The following is an 18,154-nucleotide window of genomic DNA, read 5'->3' as shown; positions in this document are numbered from 1 at the left end:
TAATGGCTGATAATAAAGGTAAAAGTAAGGAGAAGGACACCAGCGGAGAAAGTAGAAGTACGGAGTAGATGTAAAAAGTGACAGCTGACTAAGCGCCTTGATAGGAGGTTAAGTTTCGCAACGTCTATAGATGTGGATGTTGTTGCTCTTGACTCCAGCAACAAAGACCACCTTGAGGGACAAGACAGAGTAAGTGGAAATCCGCACATCTTAGTAGCAAGCTGATGCTGATGGTGGTTACAGGACAATAGGAGGTGAATGAGGCTCTACTCTCCGCCATTATGGCCTCGCCGCAGCAGCGTTCGAGCCAGTGCAGTGGCCAGGAGGAGCTACTTAAGAGCTTCAACAAGCTTAACATCACCACCATGAATGATCACAACAAGAATAACAACAAGACACCTTCACCCTCTCTCTCACCCTTACAGTCTCCATATCACAAGCCAGAGACAACCCATAGCATATTGAGAAACGACCCTGGCGCCCGTCCGCCCTCGCGGCAGCAGCAACAGGAGCAACGCGCCCCGCGAAGGACCACCAGCACCACGTCCCTGCGTGACGAGAGACGCAGCTCGATACAGTCATTGCAGAAGCGAGCATCGATCAGCTCCCTTCGATCGGTACAGAATCTGACGGCCTCTTCATCTTCTCCACGTCAGAGTCTCTCGCGGCGTTCGTCGGCGCAACATCTGGCGTCGTCCCCTGGCGCGTCAGGGCGGCCTATTTCACCCCTCGCAGAGATGGCGCCCCCTCCAGCCCCGACGGCATCGGAAATAGCTGCTCAGTATTGGAGCCGAGAGCTGGCCCTTCACCAGACTACGGAACTGCAGTCCAGCACTATCGTCATTATTCAGGATGCCTGTTATGGCCATCGATTCTCGCGCCCCCGCACCAGCAAGGACGACCTGAATCTCATCGTCGAACGGCCAGAGAGAATGCAGGCCAGCATCCTCGGTGTGGCTGCTGCATTTATCCGCATGGGCCTTCGTTATGGCTCTAACGAGTTTGCGCCCCACCCAAACCTCGACCTACAACGGCTCCCGGCTCCTCCGTTTCAGATAAGAAAGTCTGTACGGACCATGTCCCTGGACTCACCAGCGGTAACGCACATCCATGGTACCAAATGGATGGAAGATCTTCGGCTGATGTGTGATGCTGCCGAGGGAAGACTGGCAACGAACGGAAAGGAGCTCGTTCGTCCTAGCAGCTCTGGTAGGGAGACCAGAGCCAAGGCCGCTCCACAACTGCATGAATGGGATCTATACCTCTGCCCTGAATCTTTGAACGCGTTTGAAGGCGCATTGGGGGGTGTTTGTGACGCTGTTGACTCAGTATTTACCTCTCCGTCGATACGCCGCGCGTTTGTCTGTATTCGACCACCAGGTCACCATTGCTCAGGCAGCTTCCCATCCGGCTTCTGCTGGCTTAACAATGTTCATGTGGGTATTTCATATGCTGCCATGACGCATGGACTCACTCACGCTGCCATTATCGACTTTGACCTTCATCACGGCGACGGGTCTCAGGCCATCGCTTGGAAACAGAACGAGCGAGCTACTGCTAAAAATGCAGCCGGATGTGAAAAGACTGCAATCGGATACTTTAGTTTGCATGATATCAACTCTTACCCATGCGAAGAAGGAGATGAGACTAAGATCCGGAACGCTAGCGTCTGTATCGATAAAGCCCATGGGCAGAGCATATGGAACGTCCATATGGAAGTATGGAAGACCTCTCAGGAATTCTGGAAAATATACGAGACAAAATATACCATTCTGCTCGAGAAGGCTCGCGCGTTTCTACGAGCTCATTCCCTTAAGCTACGTTCTAATGCTTCACCCAACGCACCTCAGCCCAAGGCCGCTATCTTCCTCTCTGCTGGCTTCGATGGAAGTGAGTGGGAGGGAGCCAACATGCAGCGACACAAAGCCAACGTTCCAACGGACTTCTATGCCAGATTTACTGCTGATGTTGTTAGAATGGCACAAGAGGAAGATCTGGCTGTCGATGGAAGAGTCATCTCAGTCCTGGAAGGTGGATATAAGGACAGAGCCTTGACCAGCGGTGTCTTCAGCCATCTCTCTGGTCTGTCCGACTGCCCCGAAATCAAGGTCGAAAGAGATCCCAGCAGCAGCCGGCTTGCCGCTGAGATGTACAGAAGACTGGGCCTGAATGAAGAAAGCAAGCATGGAACTTCTGCAGATGGCACATCTAACTTTAATTATGACCCTATCTGGTGGGCGCCAGCCTTACTTGAAGAGTTGGAAGTCCTTGTCAACACTCCACCTACCACCCCACGAAAGCCTCGTGGGAGAGGGCCACCTACCTTCTCTGCTCCCACCCAAGCATCTGCCGCAAAGGTAACCACCCCAACTCGGCCACATAGGTCCCCATCCTCTAATCACACTCGGGAGCCTTCCCCTCCGCCACTTCCACGAGTTGAGTGGGCCACAGCGGCTTTTGAGCTCTCCAAGGCTCTCATTCCTACGGACCGTCAGATTGCCAGTTGCCAGCATGCAGACCTGAAAGTGGTTCCAAGCCAGTCTCGACCGGCTAGCCGTCTGGCATCTGCGGCAAACAGACAACAGCCACGCGCCAGTGAGAGAGGCACGAGCCATATGCAACTTAGAGAGAGAAAACAGAAAGCCCCCGCCGCGACTACAGGAAGTCTCGCAAGCTCCCGTTCTTCTACCGTCAGCACCCGTCGGACTACCATCGCCTCTAGTAATGATTTACCGAGCACAAATATGACGGGTAGTGGGGAACCTGCAAATTCGCCTTCTGTTCGCCGTTCTTCACGAAGAATTAGCATGACGTCCACTGCATCTACGTCTCCAGTATCTTCAGCTGGAAAGATAAATCAACCTAAAACTCGTGAAACACCCTTGAGACCTTCACCTTCGCGAGCAAGCTCGGGGTCTGAATCACAGAATAGCGCAACTAGAGCTAGAACCGCAGTCACCAACCGAGCTCCTACACCAGTTAGAAATATCCCTAAGAAACCTCAGGGGAATGGCGGAAATGTGGATAATTTATCAGCCAGCGTGAAGAGGCTGAACATCAAGCTGAATCTGCCCAGCCCCGAGGAAAACGCAGCTCGAGAAGCCAAGTTGGCCCAGGACCGGAAAAAAGGGTTACAAGCAGCATCACAGTCCTCCCAACGCAAGCCGGCAAGCAGAGCTGCTCCTGGAACCAAGACTTCCGCAAAGGAGACTACTGAAAGACAGTCACGTTCGAATCCCCATTCTACTGCAACGAATGCTAAAAAGACCAGCCCACCCGGAAAACCAAATCTTGCCCTATCCTATGACGGGGCCTACGACGAAGACCCCATCACAGGCCATGAACAGGAGTCCCTTGCATCGACACCAAATGAGGCCACAGGCAATACCAACACCATGCCCTCTCCTCCATTGACACCAGACACGGCCCCTGAGCCCGAGACTCCTACAATTACAGTCCGCTCACCGCCAGCTTCGGCGCATCAGCAACTGCCTGTCTTCACAGCAACATCGATCATTCCCTTTGCACCCTCTCAGAACCCTCCTTCGAACTCTTAGCGTCTTTCGATCTGTTTCTTTTTTTTGTTTTTTGTTTTGTCCCCTGTACGGAGTATCTTGTCTCATGTTTTGTTTATCCTTTCTGATTTCTACCCTCTGCCCTTTATCTTAACCCAGGTTTTCCCCCTTTTTTTCCCTCAATGTACAATGCGAAGTACCTTCCTGTCCCTGCCTACCCCCTATTGACCGAAGTACTACCAGAACAAATCATACCACCTATTCCCCTCTTGTCTGAGTCACGGCGACTGTTGGCGTTTTCCCCCTTGGCTTCCTGTCCTTTTTGAGGTTCATTCTGCAAGTTCTGCTTACGTTGCCCGTCACAAGACAGATCAGCCTTTATACCCCATATTGCATGTTAATTCCAGTAAACTTCAGCTGCTTCCCACTATCGTGGGTCTAGAAATACCCAAGCCATACTGCCATTCTTTCACCCCCAAGCAGCAACAGGAGCGCAAAGATATCATGTATATTTAAAATATTATCACATATACTTAATAATTAACTAAATCAAGGGAAGACTCTACATGTATGGAGCAATGTAGCGGACACTTCAATCCTCTGTATCGTCTAAAAAGGCATCTAAGCTGCACTTCGCCAAAGTGCCCACCCGACTATTAATAGACTTTTGAGGCTGATACGAATAATACAAAAAGTGACCAATTAAGATTGGAGTACTATGTATTTTTCGGTACCTAGTTAAAGTTCTCGGGTGCCTGATTACTAATCACGGAACACGGAGTATCAATGATCCCCGGGGTGGAAGTGATAAGGATCAGCTGGAAGCTTCTTATCGTAGATGACAAAAAAGCGACGTCAACCAGTTGCGGCCTTGCGGGCCAGTTTTCTCTTATATTCTACCTCCTCCGCTACTCTCCTAGAACCTATAGCCTCATTATAGTTCTCCCATCTACCTATCTACCTATAGGCTTCGCCATGTCGTCCTCAGCTCCAGACCAGCATTCTTATACCCAGATGGCCGATCGTGACCTCGAAGACATCGGCAAACACTGCGAGTTCGAATTCTGTCGACAGCTAGATTTCCTCCCATTCAGATGTGAATCATGTAAGGGAACTTTCTGTCTTGACCACCGAACGGAAACGACTCACAAATGCCCGAAGGCTGGAGAATGGGCTCGTCGACGGACAGGGCAAGGCGGCAGTGAATCTACAACTCTCTCCCCGAAACCTACGGTTTATAACTCTACACAGTGCTCTCATCCATCATGCAAGGCGCTCATATATAGGATGGCGAACGCCGGCGTACACTGCCAAAACTGCAACAGGGAATACTGTCTTTCCCACCGGATGCGGGAGGACCATGACTGCAGCAATCTCACACCACTAGGTGCCAGTCCGGCAGCAGTGGCCTTCACATCATCTGCGGATAAGGCCCGACAGGCATTCTCTCGCTTACGGAGCTGGGGCAAAGCCAAAGCTCCGACTACTACCGCTCCTCCGTCCTCCAAATCCAAAGCAAAACCCTCGGCGGCGTCGAGAATGGCGCAACTAAATGCCCTAAAGAAGAACGCCAAGGGTGATCCGAACCTAGACACACCCAAGCGATTTTACCTTCATGTTGAAGCATCTGCCGATACGACTACGGCGAAATATCCTACGGGAGGTTTCTACTTTGATGCAGGATGGAGCGTCGGCAAGATCCTAGATGATGCAGCACGGAGGTTACAAGTACAGAACGTCAATAACCGCTCTGCTGGAGAAGAAAATCGATTAAGGATATTCCATGTCGAGGGAGGCAAGCTGCTAGATTTTTCTAACAAGATCGGTAGTTGCTCCGTGGCCCAGGGTGATACTATTGTTCTTCTCAGGGGAGTCGGCCCGCCAGTCCCAGACTTGATTGAGATGTAGAGTCATGTCTTTCTCGTCCTTAGCGCCTCCTTTTTATACCAATATTGGCATCGGTGTTTAGGCGGTCAGGGTTGGATATATACTCTTAATATCTTTTATAATGCACATAACATCCATACATAGCATATCGTCCATGATCTAATACCAAGTGTGTATCACGTAGTCTATACAATCATACGCTCATCTTCATCTTAATTAGTTTATGAGGTTTATAATCCAAAACTTCGAAGTCGGAGTCCTTCCAGCCGTCCATCTCACCAGATCCGCGGTCAGTACGGTTGATCTTGAGTGTAGGGAAATCAGTTGGCTCCCGAGTAAGCTGCTCCTGCAGAGCTTCGATATGGTCAAGGTACACATGTGCATCCCCCATGGTATGGATAAAAGTTCCGGGATGCAAATCTGCTGCGTGAGCAAACATATGCGTCAACAGCGCATATGATGCGATGTTGAAGGGCACACCCAGCCCCATATCACACGATCTCTGGTATAACACGCAAGACAATGTGCCTTTCCCTTTCTTACCCTCATCCCCTGTCTTCTGTGGTGGAAACGACACGTAGAACTGCGCAAACATATGGCATGGGGGAAGAGCCATCTTCTTCAGGTCCGCTGGGTTCCAGGCGCTTAAAATGATACGCCTATCATACGGGGATTCCTTCAGCTTCCTGACAACCTCAGCGACCTGATCAACTCCCTTTCCAGTATAATCTGTCTTCGCATCGATATACTCTGCGCCAAAATGGCGCCATTGAAATCCATACACGGGGCCTAAATCGCCCACTTCACGGTGTGACAAGCCAACACTGTCAAGAAACTCTCGGCTGCCGTTACCGTCCCAAATTTTTATTCCAGCTTCACTCAGCGGAAGCGAAGATGTGCAACCTGATACGAACCACAGAAGTTCTGCGATGACTGCGCGTAAAAAGACGCGCTTCGTGGTCAGGAGGGGCAGGACAGGGACGGGGTCTGGGTTCGACGGGTCAGACGACGGCTTGGACAGCGAGAAGCGAAGCTGTGGTGGTGCAAAAATAGATCGAGTCCCTGTTCCAGTGCGGTCTGGACGATGTTCGCCTGTGCTGATAATGGTGCGGATGAGGTTGAGATACTGATGCTCTTCGTGGGAGGGGTCGTGAGACGGTGTGGGCGAGGGCGAAGGACCCTCTAGTTGTGATGGTGGGTTGAGGGCGAGGTTGGAGTCCGATCCGCCGATGGATGGAGTTGTAGCCATGCTGCCGTTTGTCTTGTCACTGTGGGATCTGTGTTTCCTTGTGGTTAGATATATTGGCGGTTGCAGTCGACTTGAGCAGGGAGCAAAATATCAATTTAGCATATCGCGTTAAACTAACTAGTTAACTAGTTGAGGCGCGTCCCAGGAAACCCAATAGCTAAATAACTAATTACCTTTTGGCCACTTGAACATATCCACTGCCTCACAGTTCTAAACGAGTACAGGCACGATTGAAAATAACCCAAAACAAAATTCTTTGCATAGCCACTCGTTTAGCAGCAAGTACCTGCCCTTTTCCCTTCTCGAATAGATACGCTGTGTGGGAAGAAAAAAGAGAAAGATATCTACTAATTATCCGGGGAACAAGTAACTAATGGATTGCTATCTAATCAAACGATAGTTAATCCAACGATAAATATATAGAGAGAAATAAATGATGCAGTGTGGTTTCTGCTATCCATTCTTTTGGTGGGCAACTCCTGGTTACCCAGGATGACCTGCAAGAGTAAAGGAATATTCAGGGCCGTCTTTCAACACCAGATAACAGATATATATCAACATCTACCATCAACTAAGAGCGTCTAGGCCCTGCAGTAAGCATTTCAGGTAGACAGACAGATAATCGTGAATGGTCCAACAATCCAGTAAGATATATAATTCAGCACGCGATATCTAATAAACGGGTTTACTTGGCCCTTCGCCCAAGTGGCCATATGTCCGTAGCCTATCCTTGAGGATCTACCAGAGATAGCGTGGGAATCTCTCAACGATTCGAACTATGATATTTCTATTATCCTTGGATTGTCTGCCCTTCCCGACATTACCCATTCAAGATATCAACCAGACCCAGGTTTGTTATTACCTAGACAGCCTTACAGTAATAATCTATATTAATGATTACTGTTTTTTTTTACATAATATAAAGGTTTAGAAGCCGTTGTAGTGTTAAATAATAAATGCCCCGAGTGCTATTTTAATCGCATTACTCGTTTTAATTTTTAACGGAATTACAGCATGACAGCAATATACCATATATAAAAATTTTTGATGACTGACCAAATAATCAACCAGGAGAGTATATACCTTGTCAACAATAGTCTCGAGGATACTAGGTAACCAACTTGATATAGTGTAGAGCGCAGCACGAGGAAGATATTGATCTTATCTTATCAGATTAGATGATCACAGTAAGATTAGGTTGATCACCGAACCTTAAATAGTTTAGAGTTAGAAGGCAAATATAGCAAGTTAAGCACCCCCAGGAGACGCCTTGTTGATCAGTGTAAGGGTCTTGCAGTTCCGAGGGACTTCTAGATAGCTACAAAGGCCTAATCGAAAAGTGGAGCGTGGGTTTCTCAAATACCTAGTTTGCGTAGTTGATAACTTGCTTTGGCACTGAGTAACACTGGGTAGTCATCTGTCACAGTGGCAACTGTAAGAGTGCTTGTTAGTGTTCCACTACTTTTCACGTAGTACAGCAAGACAGCATCAGGAGACTGGGGATGGAACAGGGTATCACACTTGGAAAACGCCTTGTGATGGCATGGTTCAGCCTATTAATCTTGCTCCAGGTTTCGTTAGTCACACTGTACTAATCACACTGGCGCCCAGAGCAATATAAAAGCTTGGTACCTAAGCCCTCCCCTTTACAGAATGATTCAAAAATCCCTGATCCAAGCAAAATATTACAAAAATGCGATTCACCCCTTTCCTCGTTGCCATCACCGCCTTTTCTGGGGTGACAATGGCTGTAAGTTGTTATTCCTGGGGAGTGATACGCATGAAGATCTAGCAGCTGACCAGGTATCCAATTCGCCTGAATTTAGGATTACGCCGCGGTAGGCAGCACATGTTGTTTTCCTGGAGAGCTCTACGCATTTCAATACTGATAGATGTGATGTATAGTACAAGAAATATATCATAGATCACTGTGCTGGTCCAGGTGGAACTGCTGAAGCCACAACGTTTTGCATGGTTAGTATTCCCATCCTGATTTCGAAACATCCGGCTAATCTTCTCCCATAGCTGAGATGTGTTAAAGAGGTAAGGGATTGAGTAGATATTCTCTCTTTCATGGTGGGGTGACTCACTAATAGAGCTTCGGTTGTAGAATTGATGAAAGCAATGTCCAAAATCACCTCTCTGGAGTTGGATCATTTGCCCCTGAAGAACCCACCACACTATACAAGACTCCACTCTCATATGTTGAGTATAAGCTATATAACTAATAATATATCTCTTTGTATTCGTCACTGCATCTATTCAGATAAAAGATATTAATTACTCAAAACTATTTCTATCCCATTAAATCCACTCCAACTCCACGAAGTGCAGTAACCGCCCACTGCGGTATATTTGACTTCTCGCCATATAGGTTTCTAAAGAATTCCTTTAAAAACTGAGGGTATCTATCTTCGAGAATTGCTTGTCTAGCCGAGTCCATCAATGCAAGCAGGTAATGAACATTATGCATGGTTATACTGTCAAGGTGGTCAGTAAGAAACACAAAGGAAGAATAGAAAAATAGGTTGCACACGTACAAGTGTGCTCCAACGGTCTCTTTCGCCGCAAGGTGGTGCAAGTATGCTCTAGTAATACCGAGACCGCCTTGCTCTTTAGGCCGACAAGTTTTGCATTTGCAATTTTCATCTATCGGCCTAAAATCACGAGCGAATCCGGCACGTCGAAGGCCTAAAGTACCGTACGGCGTTAAGGCATTTCCAAAACGCTACAGTATAAGTCAGCCCTGTTTTAGGCTTTGCAGGTAAATATAAAGTGCATAACTCACGGCTGTTCGAGTTGGGAAAACGCAATCAAACATGTCGGCGCCTAGAGCAACGGCTACTACTAGATCTTCTTGGTATCCCTGAGAGACGTTAGACAGAAGCTACCTCGGGGTTGTCGGGAAACCGGAAAACTCACCACACCCATAACATATCGAGGCTTATTCGTTGGTAGCATATCAGTGCAAGCGTCGACCCTGTTTATCCCTTAGTCAGATGGGCCATCACCCAATGCAAGACAAGAATGGGAGGTCACTAACACTTTGCAAAATTCATCCTTCGCCTCTCCCCCGGATAGACCGCCAATTGCGATTCCAGGTGTGTTCCGTGCTACCATCTCTTCGCAGCACTGACGGCGCATTTCCAAGTCAAGTCCTCCTTGGATTATACAGAAAAGGTTTTGCCTTTCAGGGTACTTATGTGCATCTATGCACCGGTCCAGCCAACGTACTGACCTCTCCATTGCCTCCTGCATCCTTGCGTGGTCCGGGGATGTCGTAGCAATGACATCATCTAATTGCATAATTATGTCGGAGCCTATTGAATTTTGTAGGGATATTGAGTGCTCGGGCGTGAGTAACCTATCGAACCGGTCAATGCTCATCCAACGCGAGAGAATAGCGTTGGAAGTCCAACGGATGGGGTGTAAGGGCGTACATTGGCGATCCGTCGTGTGGGCTCAAGAATCGTACACCCTCCTCCGTTACTTGTGCAAGCTTCAAGAGAGAGACCATCTGGAATCTATACCAGGGAGGGTAAAACAAGTTAGTCACGCAAAGTCCCCAGGGGGGGGATTCGGCCCGAATTCCCTGTACCGACAGGGTAAAAGTAGAAGATATTCAAAAAGAAATAAACCTACCCACCACTATCGGTCAAAATGTTACCATTCCACCCTTGAAACTTATGCGCTCCCCCAACTTCATCCAGCACAGCTTGTCCTGGCTTAAGTCCCAGATGATATGTATTATTCAAGCAAAGTTTGCACCCTGTCTGTGCAAGTTGATCCGGTGTTAGGCCTTTTAATGATGCTTGGGTTGCAACAGGCATGAAAATCGGTAATTTGACTGATCCGTGGGGGAGGTGGAGGGTACTCGCGCGGGCTTTTGTGGTCTAGGGCATGTGAATTAGCATGCGTAGTAGAGGAGTTGGTTCACAGAAGAAACATTGAAACAAGGCATAAGTGTATATCTCACGGAGCATTTGGATTCAAGATCAAATGTTAATGCCGAAGGCATTGACCTCCTCCCCGTCCCTGCTGTGGAGGGGGTAGCCGTTGATGAAGTCATGACAACTTGACCATACGACTCAAGCAAGGTGCTTTTCTTCGGTAGTGGCGAGAATACAGTAGATCTAGCAGCGGAATGTATGCGCCGTATGTATCTCATTGATCACATGCAGTATATATATCGTAAATCCACGGCAAAACGCGTCTAGTCCAACTCCCATCTCATCCAGCCTTGAAGCCTTTTAACAAAATATGTGTTTTATGCTTTTTTTTGCAGCGTTCTGGGCCTTCTTATCTCCACGTGACTTATGCACCTTTATGCACAAAGAAAGTTTATGCTCGCAATTAATGCTGGGATGCTCAAACTTATCCTTGTAGTAGAGACACAGATACAGATTCATTCGTTGGAAGGAAGATGTGTATTGTGATCGTCTATATAAAACAATACTTATCTCAAACTGGTTGCCTGGCTTCCAACCGACATCTAACCAGTAGTTGCCTTGACTCGCCTTAAAAATAATTGAGATGCATCCAGAAAAACCCCAAAAATGGCCAATAAAGAGTAGAAAAAGTCATAAAAATAGCCTATTGGTACGATCGAGGCCAAAATCCTAACACAAGGAAAATCATTAACTTCGTAGGTTGTATTGCAGTTTCTGGATGTCGAGGCAAGTCGCATCGAAGTGAGCGTATATAGGGCGACCCATGGTGGGAGGATGCAAGCCTATATTCAATCTGTCCGGACTGCAGAAGAGCTCCTCAACGATTATAGTTATCACTAGGGAGCTCTGAAAAAGCGGCTAGAGCCCTGTGATTTCTAAGTATAGCCTATTACTGCGCCGTGTTCATTCACCCCAAACATGAACCGCGTCCAAGGCCATTCCACCAATCTCTCCGAGCCAGTCCTGCGAGAGACGGCAGATTGGATCATCTCCATAGCTGTACTCATTCATGTGCTGGAGATCTCTGAAGCAGTCTCGCAGCACGGAGTCAACTGCTAACTGGGGACTCATGCTGGTATCTGGGATAGGCCATTGGTCCATACCTGCGTTGGCCATGGGCGAAAGGTGAGAAGTAGGCAGACTTGTTGGGGAAGCCATGGGGCCCATCTTCATGGGTGAGACAAGAGACTGGGTACCCGAAGCTGATGTTGATGTAGTTGGTGGTGGGTTATTCAGTAGCTCAATTGCATCTGAGAGCACAGCATCGCTGAGACGGTGGAAGACTTCATGCGAGTGACGAATGGCGCTCCATCTTTCGGAAACAGCGACCAGCACAGTTGAACAGGCCCGAGTTTCGTTGACGATTTCGATTATCGAAGGGTCTTCGTCGAGCATTACCCCGGCCGGTCCGCCCATTGCTAGTCTCCGCTTTGCACGGAAATGGCGGCCAACAGCATAGATGTATGAGAGCCCTGCCATGAACACGGCATGGAGGGTGATCCAGGTGTAATTGATCCGTCTGGAGCGGTGAAGATGCGCGTATAGGGTGATTGACTGCTTGGCCGCAGTAAAGATGGTCTGTATTGCGGTAGGTACTGTAGATGATATTGCCGGCAGCGCTGGGGAAGGGCGGTACAGCATCAGCAGTGCATTGTAATACAGGAGCTCATACCACTCGTGAGCACGGAAACTTGATCTGTCACCGGGTATTGTGCTGGATAAGTCTACAGCTGGCAAGCTGAGTGAGGCAGTGTCATGTCGCCACTGTTCGAGTTCTGCTGCTAAGCTGTCACGCTTAGACAGGGCGGAGGCTTCGTTGGATTCCTGAGACCCCGACTGGCCATTGTCCATGGAGAATAAGATTTTACCACAGATGATCCGGTACCGGACTATATGTACGAAAAGGGCAGTGCGAGAGAAACTATCCGTAGTTGGGTGGAAGCTGCTTTCTGGTGGGTTTACCTCCAGGTCATATTGAGGATCAGGCAATGCCGTGTCTGTATCTGATAGACGTATCCCAAAAGGACGACCGAGAGTATTGCTCACGACACTACGGAATTGTTAGCAAATACATGGATGGTTATGCACTCTTTGTCGTGTATTGTATTTATGTCCGGAGGACGTACCGGTCCATAGCAATGACACAGAAGAAGCACCGCCGGCCCACCTCCGCACGAACCATGTTACTCGGCGAGTCAGTCTCCATCCGGTCTGACGGTGTCCGGGGAGGATACGTTGATTCTCGATGAAGGCCTTGCTCAATGCATATGCGACAGGCAACACCTACCAGGTGCCACATACCTATTTTCAAGTCAGCTCAGTTTTTGTCCGTGTGGGAAAACATGTATGCATGCAGAAGCGGTCTCTGTACGTACTCGCGGAGGTATCCTGGATAGGGCTTCTCATCCGATACTGGCAAAGCAGCAAGATGGCCTGCAGAGGCTTGATTCCCCCCAGCTGTAGCACTTCGGTCAGCTTCGACAGGGCAATGACATGGAAATTCTCAGCATCAGGCCGGGTCTGCCAATCGAATTTGTGATAGTCTACAGACGAGATCGCAAGGATCATGTAGAAGATGAAGCACGAGAAGACATCCCGGTCCAAGACGGCCGGGTCACTGTATATCTGCTCAAAGGCCGCGAGGACAGTCGGTCGATGCAGGAACGGGTAGCAGAGATAGTCGTGCTCGAAGTATGCATGGTGGAGGTCGCGCGCAAACGGCTCCGGCGGGATTTGATATGTCTCCGACTTTGCAGCAGGCGAACCAAATGAGAAAGCACTGCCAATGCTGCCACCGCGGGCCGGATTCTCTGGATATGACGCCCGCGGAGTGAACGAGCTCCTTGCCGGCGTCGATATCGGGACTGGAGCAGCGTCGACGGTGGCTCTGACGAGGTTGGCGAAGAGCACGCCACTGCCGGAGCCCAGGAACTGACGGTCACCGCCAGCGGTCAGCGAGAGAAACGAGACCTCATCCGTCACTTCATTGTCACCCTCTTGCTTCGGCCGTTGCTGTAGCTGTTGCTGCTGCTGCTGCTGCTGTTGACCAGGGCTGCTGCCGCTGGCATCGAGACTGGGACTCTGCCTGGATGCTGCGACTTCAGAGCCGTTACCGGCGTTGCTGCTCTCGCTCTGTGCCGCCGCCAGCCTCGCAGCCAGCGCACGATTGGTTGCTTCACACTGTCTCAAACGCCGCTCCAGGCGTTCCACGACTTCTTTGCGATACGTAGGCTCCTTGGACCGGTCAGTGTAGACGCAGGCAACGTTGGCCTTCCGACAGGGACCGCAGACAGGCACCTGCTTGTCACATCGCGATTTGCGGCGATGGCAGCGATCGCACGCCTGCATGCTAGGCCAGGGCTGCTGCTGCTGCTGCTGCTGCTGCTCTGCTTGCTTCGGACGAGGGAGACGAGGGAGGCAGACGGGCGGGTGAGATGGGCGTTGCTGTTGGCCGTTCGAGGTTCGCTGCTGGTGTGCGGGCGATGCAAGGGTTCGGTCGCCATGGCCGAGGCATCAAAAAGTCTGCCGCACGCACTAGCTCGTTAACTAGTTAGTCAAACAACACAACGACGGCACACACACACACGCACACACGCACACACGCACAAACACACTACAAAGTACGCTGCGATGCACCCCCCGGCCTCGTCGTTGCTAGTGGTGGACCGCCGGCGGCCTTTTCCTGCGCCTCCGAAACCATAATTCGCAGAAGCAAATATAACCAACTGTCAGAATGGAAAAAGAAACGCGGCAGGCAGGCAAAGACGTTGGTGATGGTCGTGGTGGTGGTGGACGGCGATGACGGTGGTGGGTGATGTCATGCAGCGTGTCTGTCCGTCTGTTCTACCCTTCAAATGCTGCAGACGGCGTAGCTAAGTATACGGGTACATCCATGATATCAAGTGACGAGAAGTTAATGCACGGTAGGCAACGATCCCTGGCCTGTCATGCAGCTTATCTGACGTCTGGACTTGCTAGTTATATAATTACACAGCTGGCCATCGTCTCCAGGACGCCGTTGGACGGCGGACTTCCGGCCGGGAAGTTGTACTTATCCGGACATGCTCCCATGAACCTGTGGGGAAAGGACAAGCAGACGACAGAAGAGAGGCACGGTGATGACGAGAAGAGTGTGCATATGGTCATGGGCTGCTTGCATTTTTTTTGTCTGGTTTAATACCTAGGTGGTCTTATTCCACCCTCGAGGGGGGGGGGGGGGGGGGGGGCAAGAAAGAAGAGAAATACCCGTCCACAATCCTGGCACTTCCAACCTTGCATCCGATTCTCTCAGGGCCTGCCTCCCCTCGTCCGGATTAAAACATCGGGAGCGGAAAGGAGAGGGCTTCGAGAAACACACAACCTAAATCTGCATTTTCGAGGTTGCGGCTAGCCGGAGGAGGAAAATGGACAAAATTAGGAAAATTGATTCAAGGGGACAAGACAGGCAGGTAAGAGTCAGAAAGAGACACAGAAAAAGAAAAAGGAGGGTGAAGATATAAAAAGTCAGTAGGAGTTAAATGAAATAGCCGCCAATTTCCTGCCAAAATAAAAGTAATAATAATAATTGAAAAAGCAATGCCCGAACTGTTTTATACACCTACCTCCCCAAGGCTCGGTTGTATATATATATCCAAATAAAATGCCAATAAGAACGTCAATAGCATCGAAATAACGTCTCTGAAAACGTACACCGAGGACAGCATCCTCATGGGTCAGGGTGTTGCGTAAAGGAATAAGAAGAAAAAAAGTGAGAGGACATAATCCGTAAATCATTCCGTAACGGTGCCCAGCAGACGTCGAGCAACCAAATAGTTTATGGCGTAAGATCAACACCCGTCCAGCCACCCCTTGAGCTCCCGCTAGCGCCACAAAAACGCAGTGATAGCGGGTGCTCCTAGGGACCCCGAATAAAAAGCCCCGATATCGTGGCTACTTTTGCTGCGCATATAGCTGTCCCGGCAGGGCGGTAGCCAACCGAGGCTGCGAGTTCAGCTGGGTAAAGGCCACTTCGGCTGCGTCCTCTTTGGCGTTGTTGATGTATTCTCCAGCATAGAAGTAGCGGGCTGAGAAGCTCGATCCCTGGATGCTCACGCTGCTAGACCATGCTGTGCGGCCGCCTGGAAGAAGGAGGAAAAAGAAGAGAGTTAACTTGGGAGTTCGTCTCTTTTTTGTCACCAAACTTTTAGGAAAAAGAGGAGTCTGTTGGGTGACCAGGTCGTGCTATCTTGTATGGAAAACAGGAGGGTCATATACACATATAGACGTGTATATAGGAGAGAAATAAGCGGAAAGAGAAGGCGTTCGAGGCTAGAAGAGAGGGTAAATAGTAAAATAGCTACCTCGGCGGTCCGAGACGAGATTGAAGACGGGAGCTTGGAGTTTCGACTGTCTGCAGTGCTCTGCGTTGGATAACCAAGTTAGATAAAAAAAAAAAAAAGAAGAAGAAGAAGGACGCCTCAAGGCGTATTCCAGGGCAATTGACGCACCACTGAGCTTCTCTTGCCATGACACACGAGCAGTACCACCGTTTGAAGCCATGGTCCTGAGGACAGAGAGAGAAAGGGTTCATATTAGTATCGGCTTATGTCTGGCAACCATGGCTAAACCCCACAAAGCACTCGTAGGACGGGGAGAGGTGTTATAACTCACTGTGATGAACGCTATAGCTCAAATCTAAATAATAATGGAAAAAGCAAACAGTCGGAAACGACGAATGTGGTGTTCGTATAAGAATAAACAAATTGTAGTAGAGGTGGGAAAAAGGTCTTTTGGTCGAAAAGGGCTGGCTCTTGTCAGGGTCTGTGAGAATCTTCAATTCCGGATGGGCGAATATATAAAGATATTTATATATATATATATGTATATGTATATATATATATATCATGGAAACGAAGCTCGCTATAAAGTAACACAGGACAGCAGAGTCACAGGAAACTTGCCAACGAGGAGGAAAAAGGGGGGCATGGAACAATCAAGGATGTCGAGGATCACGACGTTCCTGCAAGCCCGGGGGCCGGGGGAGGGGCGGTTCGTCTTCAAAGCCGTTTGAATGGAGTTGGCATATGCATGGGTGAGGTTTTCTTCTTGAGATTTGTGTCAACCAAGTCAGTAACAAGCTAGGCGGCGGTCCACAGGTTTGAAAATTCTGCTGTTTTGCTGGCTAGCTCACCATTTTCCGATTTTAGGACATGTCGTATGGATGCAGCAAGGAGAAAAAATAGCAAAAGTCAGAAAGAAAATTGCAGAGAAGGAGGGGTGGGATAGGTATAAATTAGAAACGGTACCCATTGAGAGTTGAGATGAACACGGGGAGATGGGCCGGCCCGCTGCAGCTGGTTGTCCACGAAATCACAGAAGGCACGCCAGCTTTGCCATTCCTAACTAGCCAGGGAATTTGTCTGGGGAACAGTGCCAGGGCGGCATGGTACAAGCGGCCGGCATTGCAGCCAGACCCTGTGGTAGGGCCGGGAAGACTGGAAGTAATTATGAGAGGGCAGGGAGAACAGACCTGAGAAGAGCCATGTCAGTCTGTATGTATGATTTATCGGTGGGCAACCCGGTGGGCCCACAAGCGGCCCCTAAAAGGACGGATTCGCAAGGGAGTATCGAACAAGAGAAGGGAAGAGGGACGAAAAAAAAAAAAAGAAGTGGAGGGGTAGAATAGATACTGATAGGTAACTTGAAACTCATAGTGAGCAACAATCCATGGATTAGACAGCAACAGGGTAGGAGGTCCTCGAGGGGATGGATGGGGTTGCTAATTAGCCGTCCGCTCCGTGTTAGGTATTCATTCCTATAGACGGCTTGCGTGCCTTCCCCCATTTTCCCCTTTCACATACGCACATACACATGTATCGAGACCATGGACCATGCCATGGTTCATCTGTACCTAGAGAATTTTCCCCTTGGAACGGGTTGAGTTAGTTGGGCAGCGTAGATCACCCACAAGAGGATCCAGCATGTATCTGCCAACTCATCAGCGTGCAAGCGAATAAGGGAAATAGACCCAAAAGAAGAGAGCCGAGCCGAACAGTGAGGGGGGGAGGAACAAAAGGTGAGGCATCGAAGCCCATCTCCAAAATAACTACCAACTTAAAAATTGGAGTGTGGACTATAATATGCCTGGGAAAGGACCAAACGAGGCGGAGCGGTTGGGTACACTAGAGCAGAGAGGCAAAGATGCTCCGAATGAAGTCAAATGTATCGAGCAAGCAAGCATCTGGTCAAGTACCAGACAGGATGGACAAAAAAGGAAAAATAATAACCATCCCCCATCACTTGCTGACTGACATCTTTAATCTCGGCGCTGCGTCCAGTCAGGCCGAAGAGTGGTAGCTCGCCCTGCGTGAGCACCCAGCATCGAACCCTAGGCCACCGCAGGGAGCCAAATCGTGAGGCGTGAAATGTGGCTGGTCCGTCAGCATCAAGACTGACTAAAATGTGCAATCCAGATCCGGATTGGACTCCTGATGGGAGGGTGGAGCAAGAGGTATGCAGAGAAACCGCAGGGAATATGGGATGGAGGTTCTCACACATCTTGCTCCATCATGCTC

General features: G+C 49.3%; 5 protein-coding genes across 5 annotated transcripts; 2 read left to right on the top strand and 3 right to left on the bottom strand.

The window, feature by feature from the left end:
- Positions 1-2: 2 nt before the first annotated feature.
- Positions 3-3,557, top strand: TRV_06597 (histone deacetylase HosB; the record flags this gene model as incomplete). Its single annotated transcript, XM_003019322.1, has 3 exons — positions 3-57; positions 131-189; positions 252-3,557. The coding sequence occupies 3 exons, from the start codon at positions 3-5 to the stop codon at positions 3,555-3,557; spliced, it is 3,420 nt and encodes a 1,139-aa protein (XP_003019368.1).
- Positions 3,558-4,301: 744 nt separating this feature from the next.
- Positions 4,302-5,423, top strand: TRV_06596 (uncharacterized protein; the record flags this gene model as incomplete). The annotated part of the gene is made up of 1 exon (XM_003019321.1): positions 4,302-5,423. One exon carries the CDS (start codon positions 4,302-4,304, stop codon positions 5,421-5,423), a length of 1,122 nt encoding a protein of 373 aa, XP_003019367.1.
- A 172-nt stretch (positions 5,424-5,595) lies between these two features.
- On the bottom strand, positions 5,596-6,651 carry TRV_06595 (uncharacterized protein; the record flags this gene model as incomplete). Its single annotated transcript, XM_003019320.1, has 1 exon — positions 5,596-6,651. One exon carries the CDS (start codon positions 6,649-6,651, stop codon positions 5,596-5,598), a length of 1,056 nt encoding a protein of 351 aa, XP_003019366.1.
- A 4,853-nt stretch (positions 6,652-11,504) lies between these two features.
- Positions 11,505-13,949, bottom strand: TRV_06594 (uncharacterized protein; the record flags this gene model as incomplete). The annotated part of the gene is made up of 3 exons (XM_003019319.1): positions 11,505-12,651; positions 12,728-12,902; positions 12,977-13,949. 3 exons carry the CDS (start codon positions 13,947-13,949, stop codon positions 11,505-11,507), a joined length of 2,295 nt encoding a protein of 764 aa, XP_003019365.1.
- Positions 13,950-15,530: 1,581 nt separating this feature from the next.
- Positions 15,531-15,821, bottom strand: TRV_06593 (uncharacterized protein; the record flags this gene model as incomplete). Its single annotated transcript, XM_003019318.1, has 1 exon — positions 15,531-15,821. A coding segment is annotated over one exon (291 nt), but the record flags the coding sequence as incomplete, so codon positions are not given.
- Positions 15,822-18,154: the final 2,333 nt, after the last annotated feature.

This window comes from Trichophyton verrucosum, assembly GCF_000151505.1.
Source record: "Trichophyton verrucosum HKI 0517 chromosome Unknown contig00759_1.f1.exp, whole genome shotgun sequence".
Taxonomy (NCBI): domain Eukaryota; kingdom Fungi; phylum Ascomycota; class Eurotiomycetes; order Onygenales; family Arthrodermataceae; genus Trichophyton; species Trichophyton verrucosum.
Note: the sequence above shows the minus strand (reverse complement) of the source record. Positions and strands in the feature narration are given on the sequence as shown.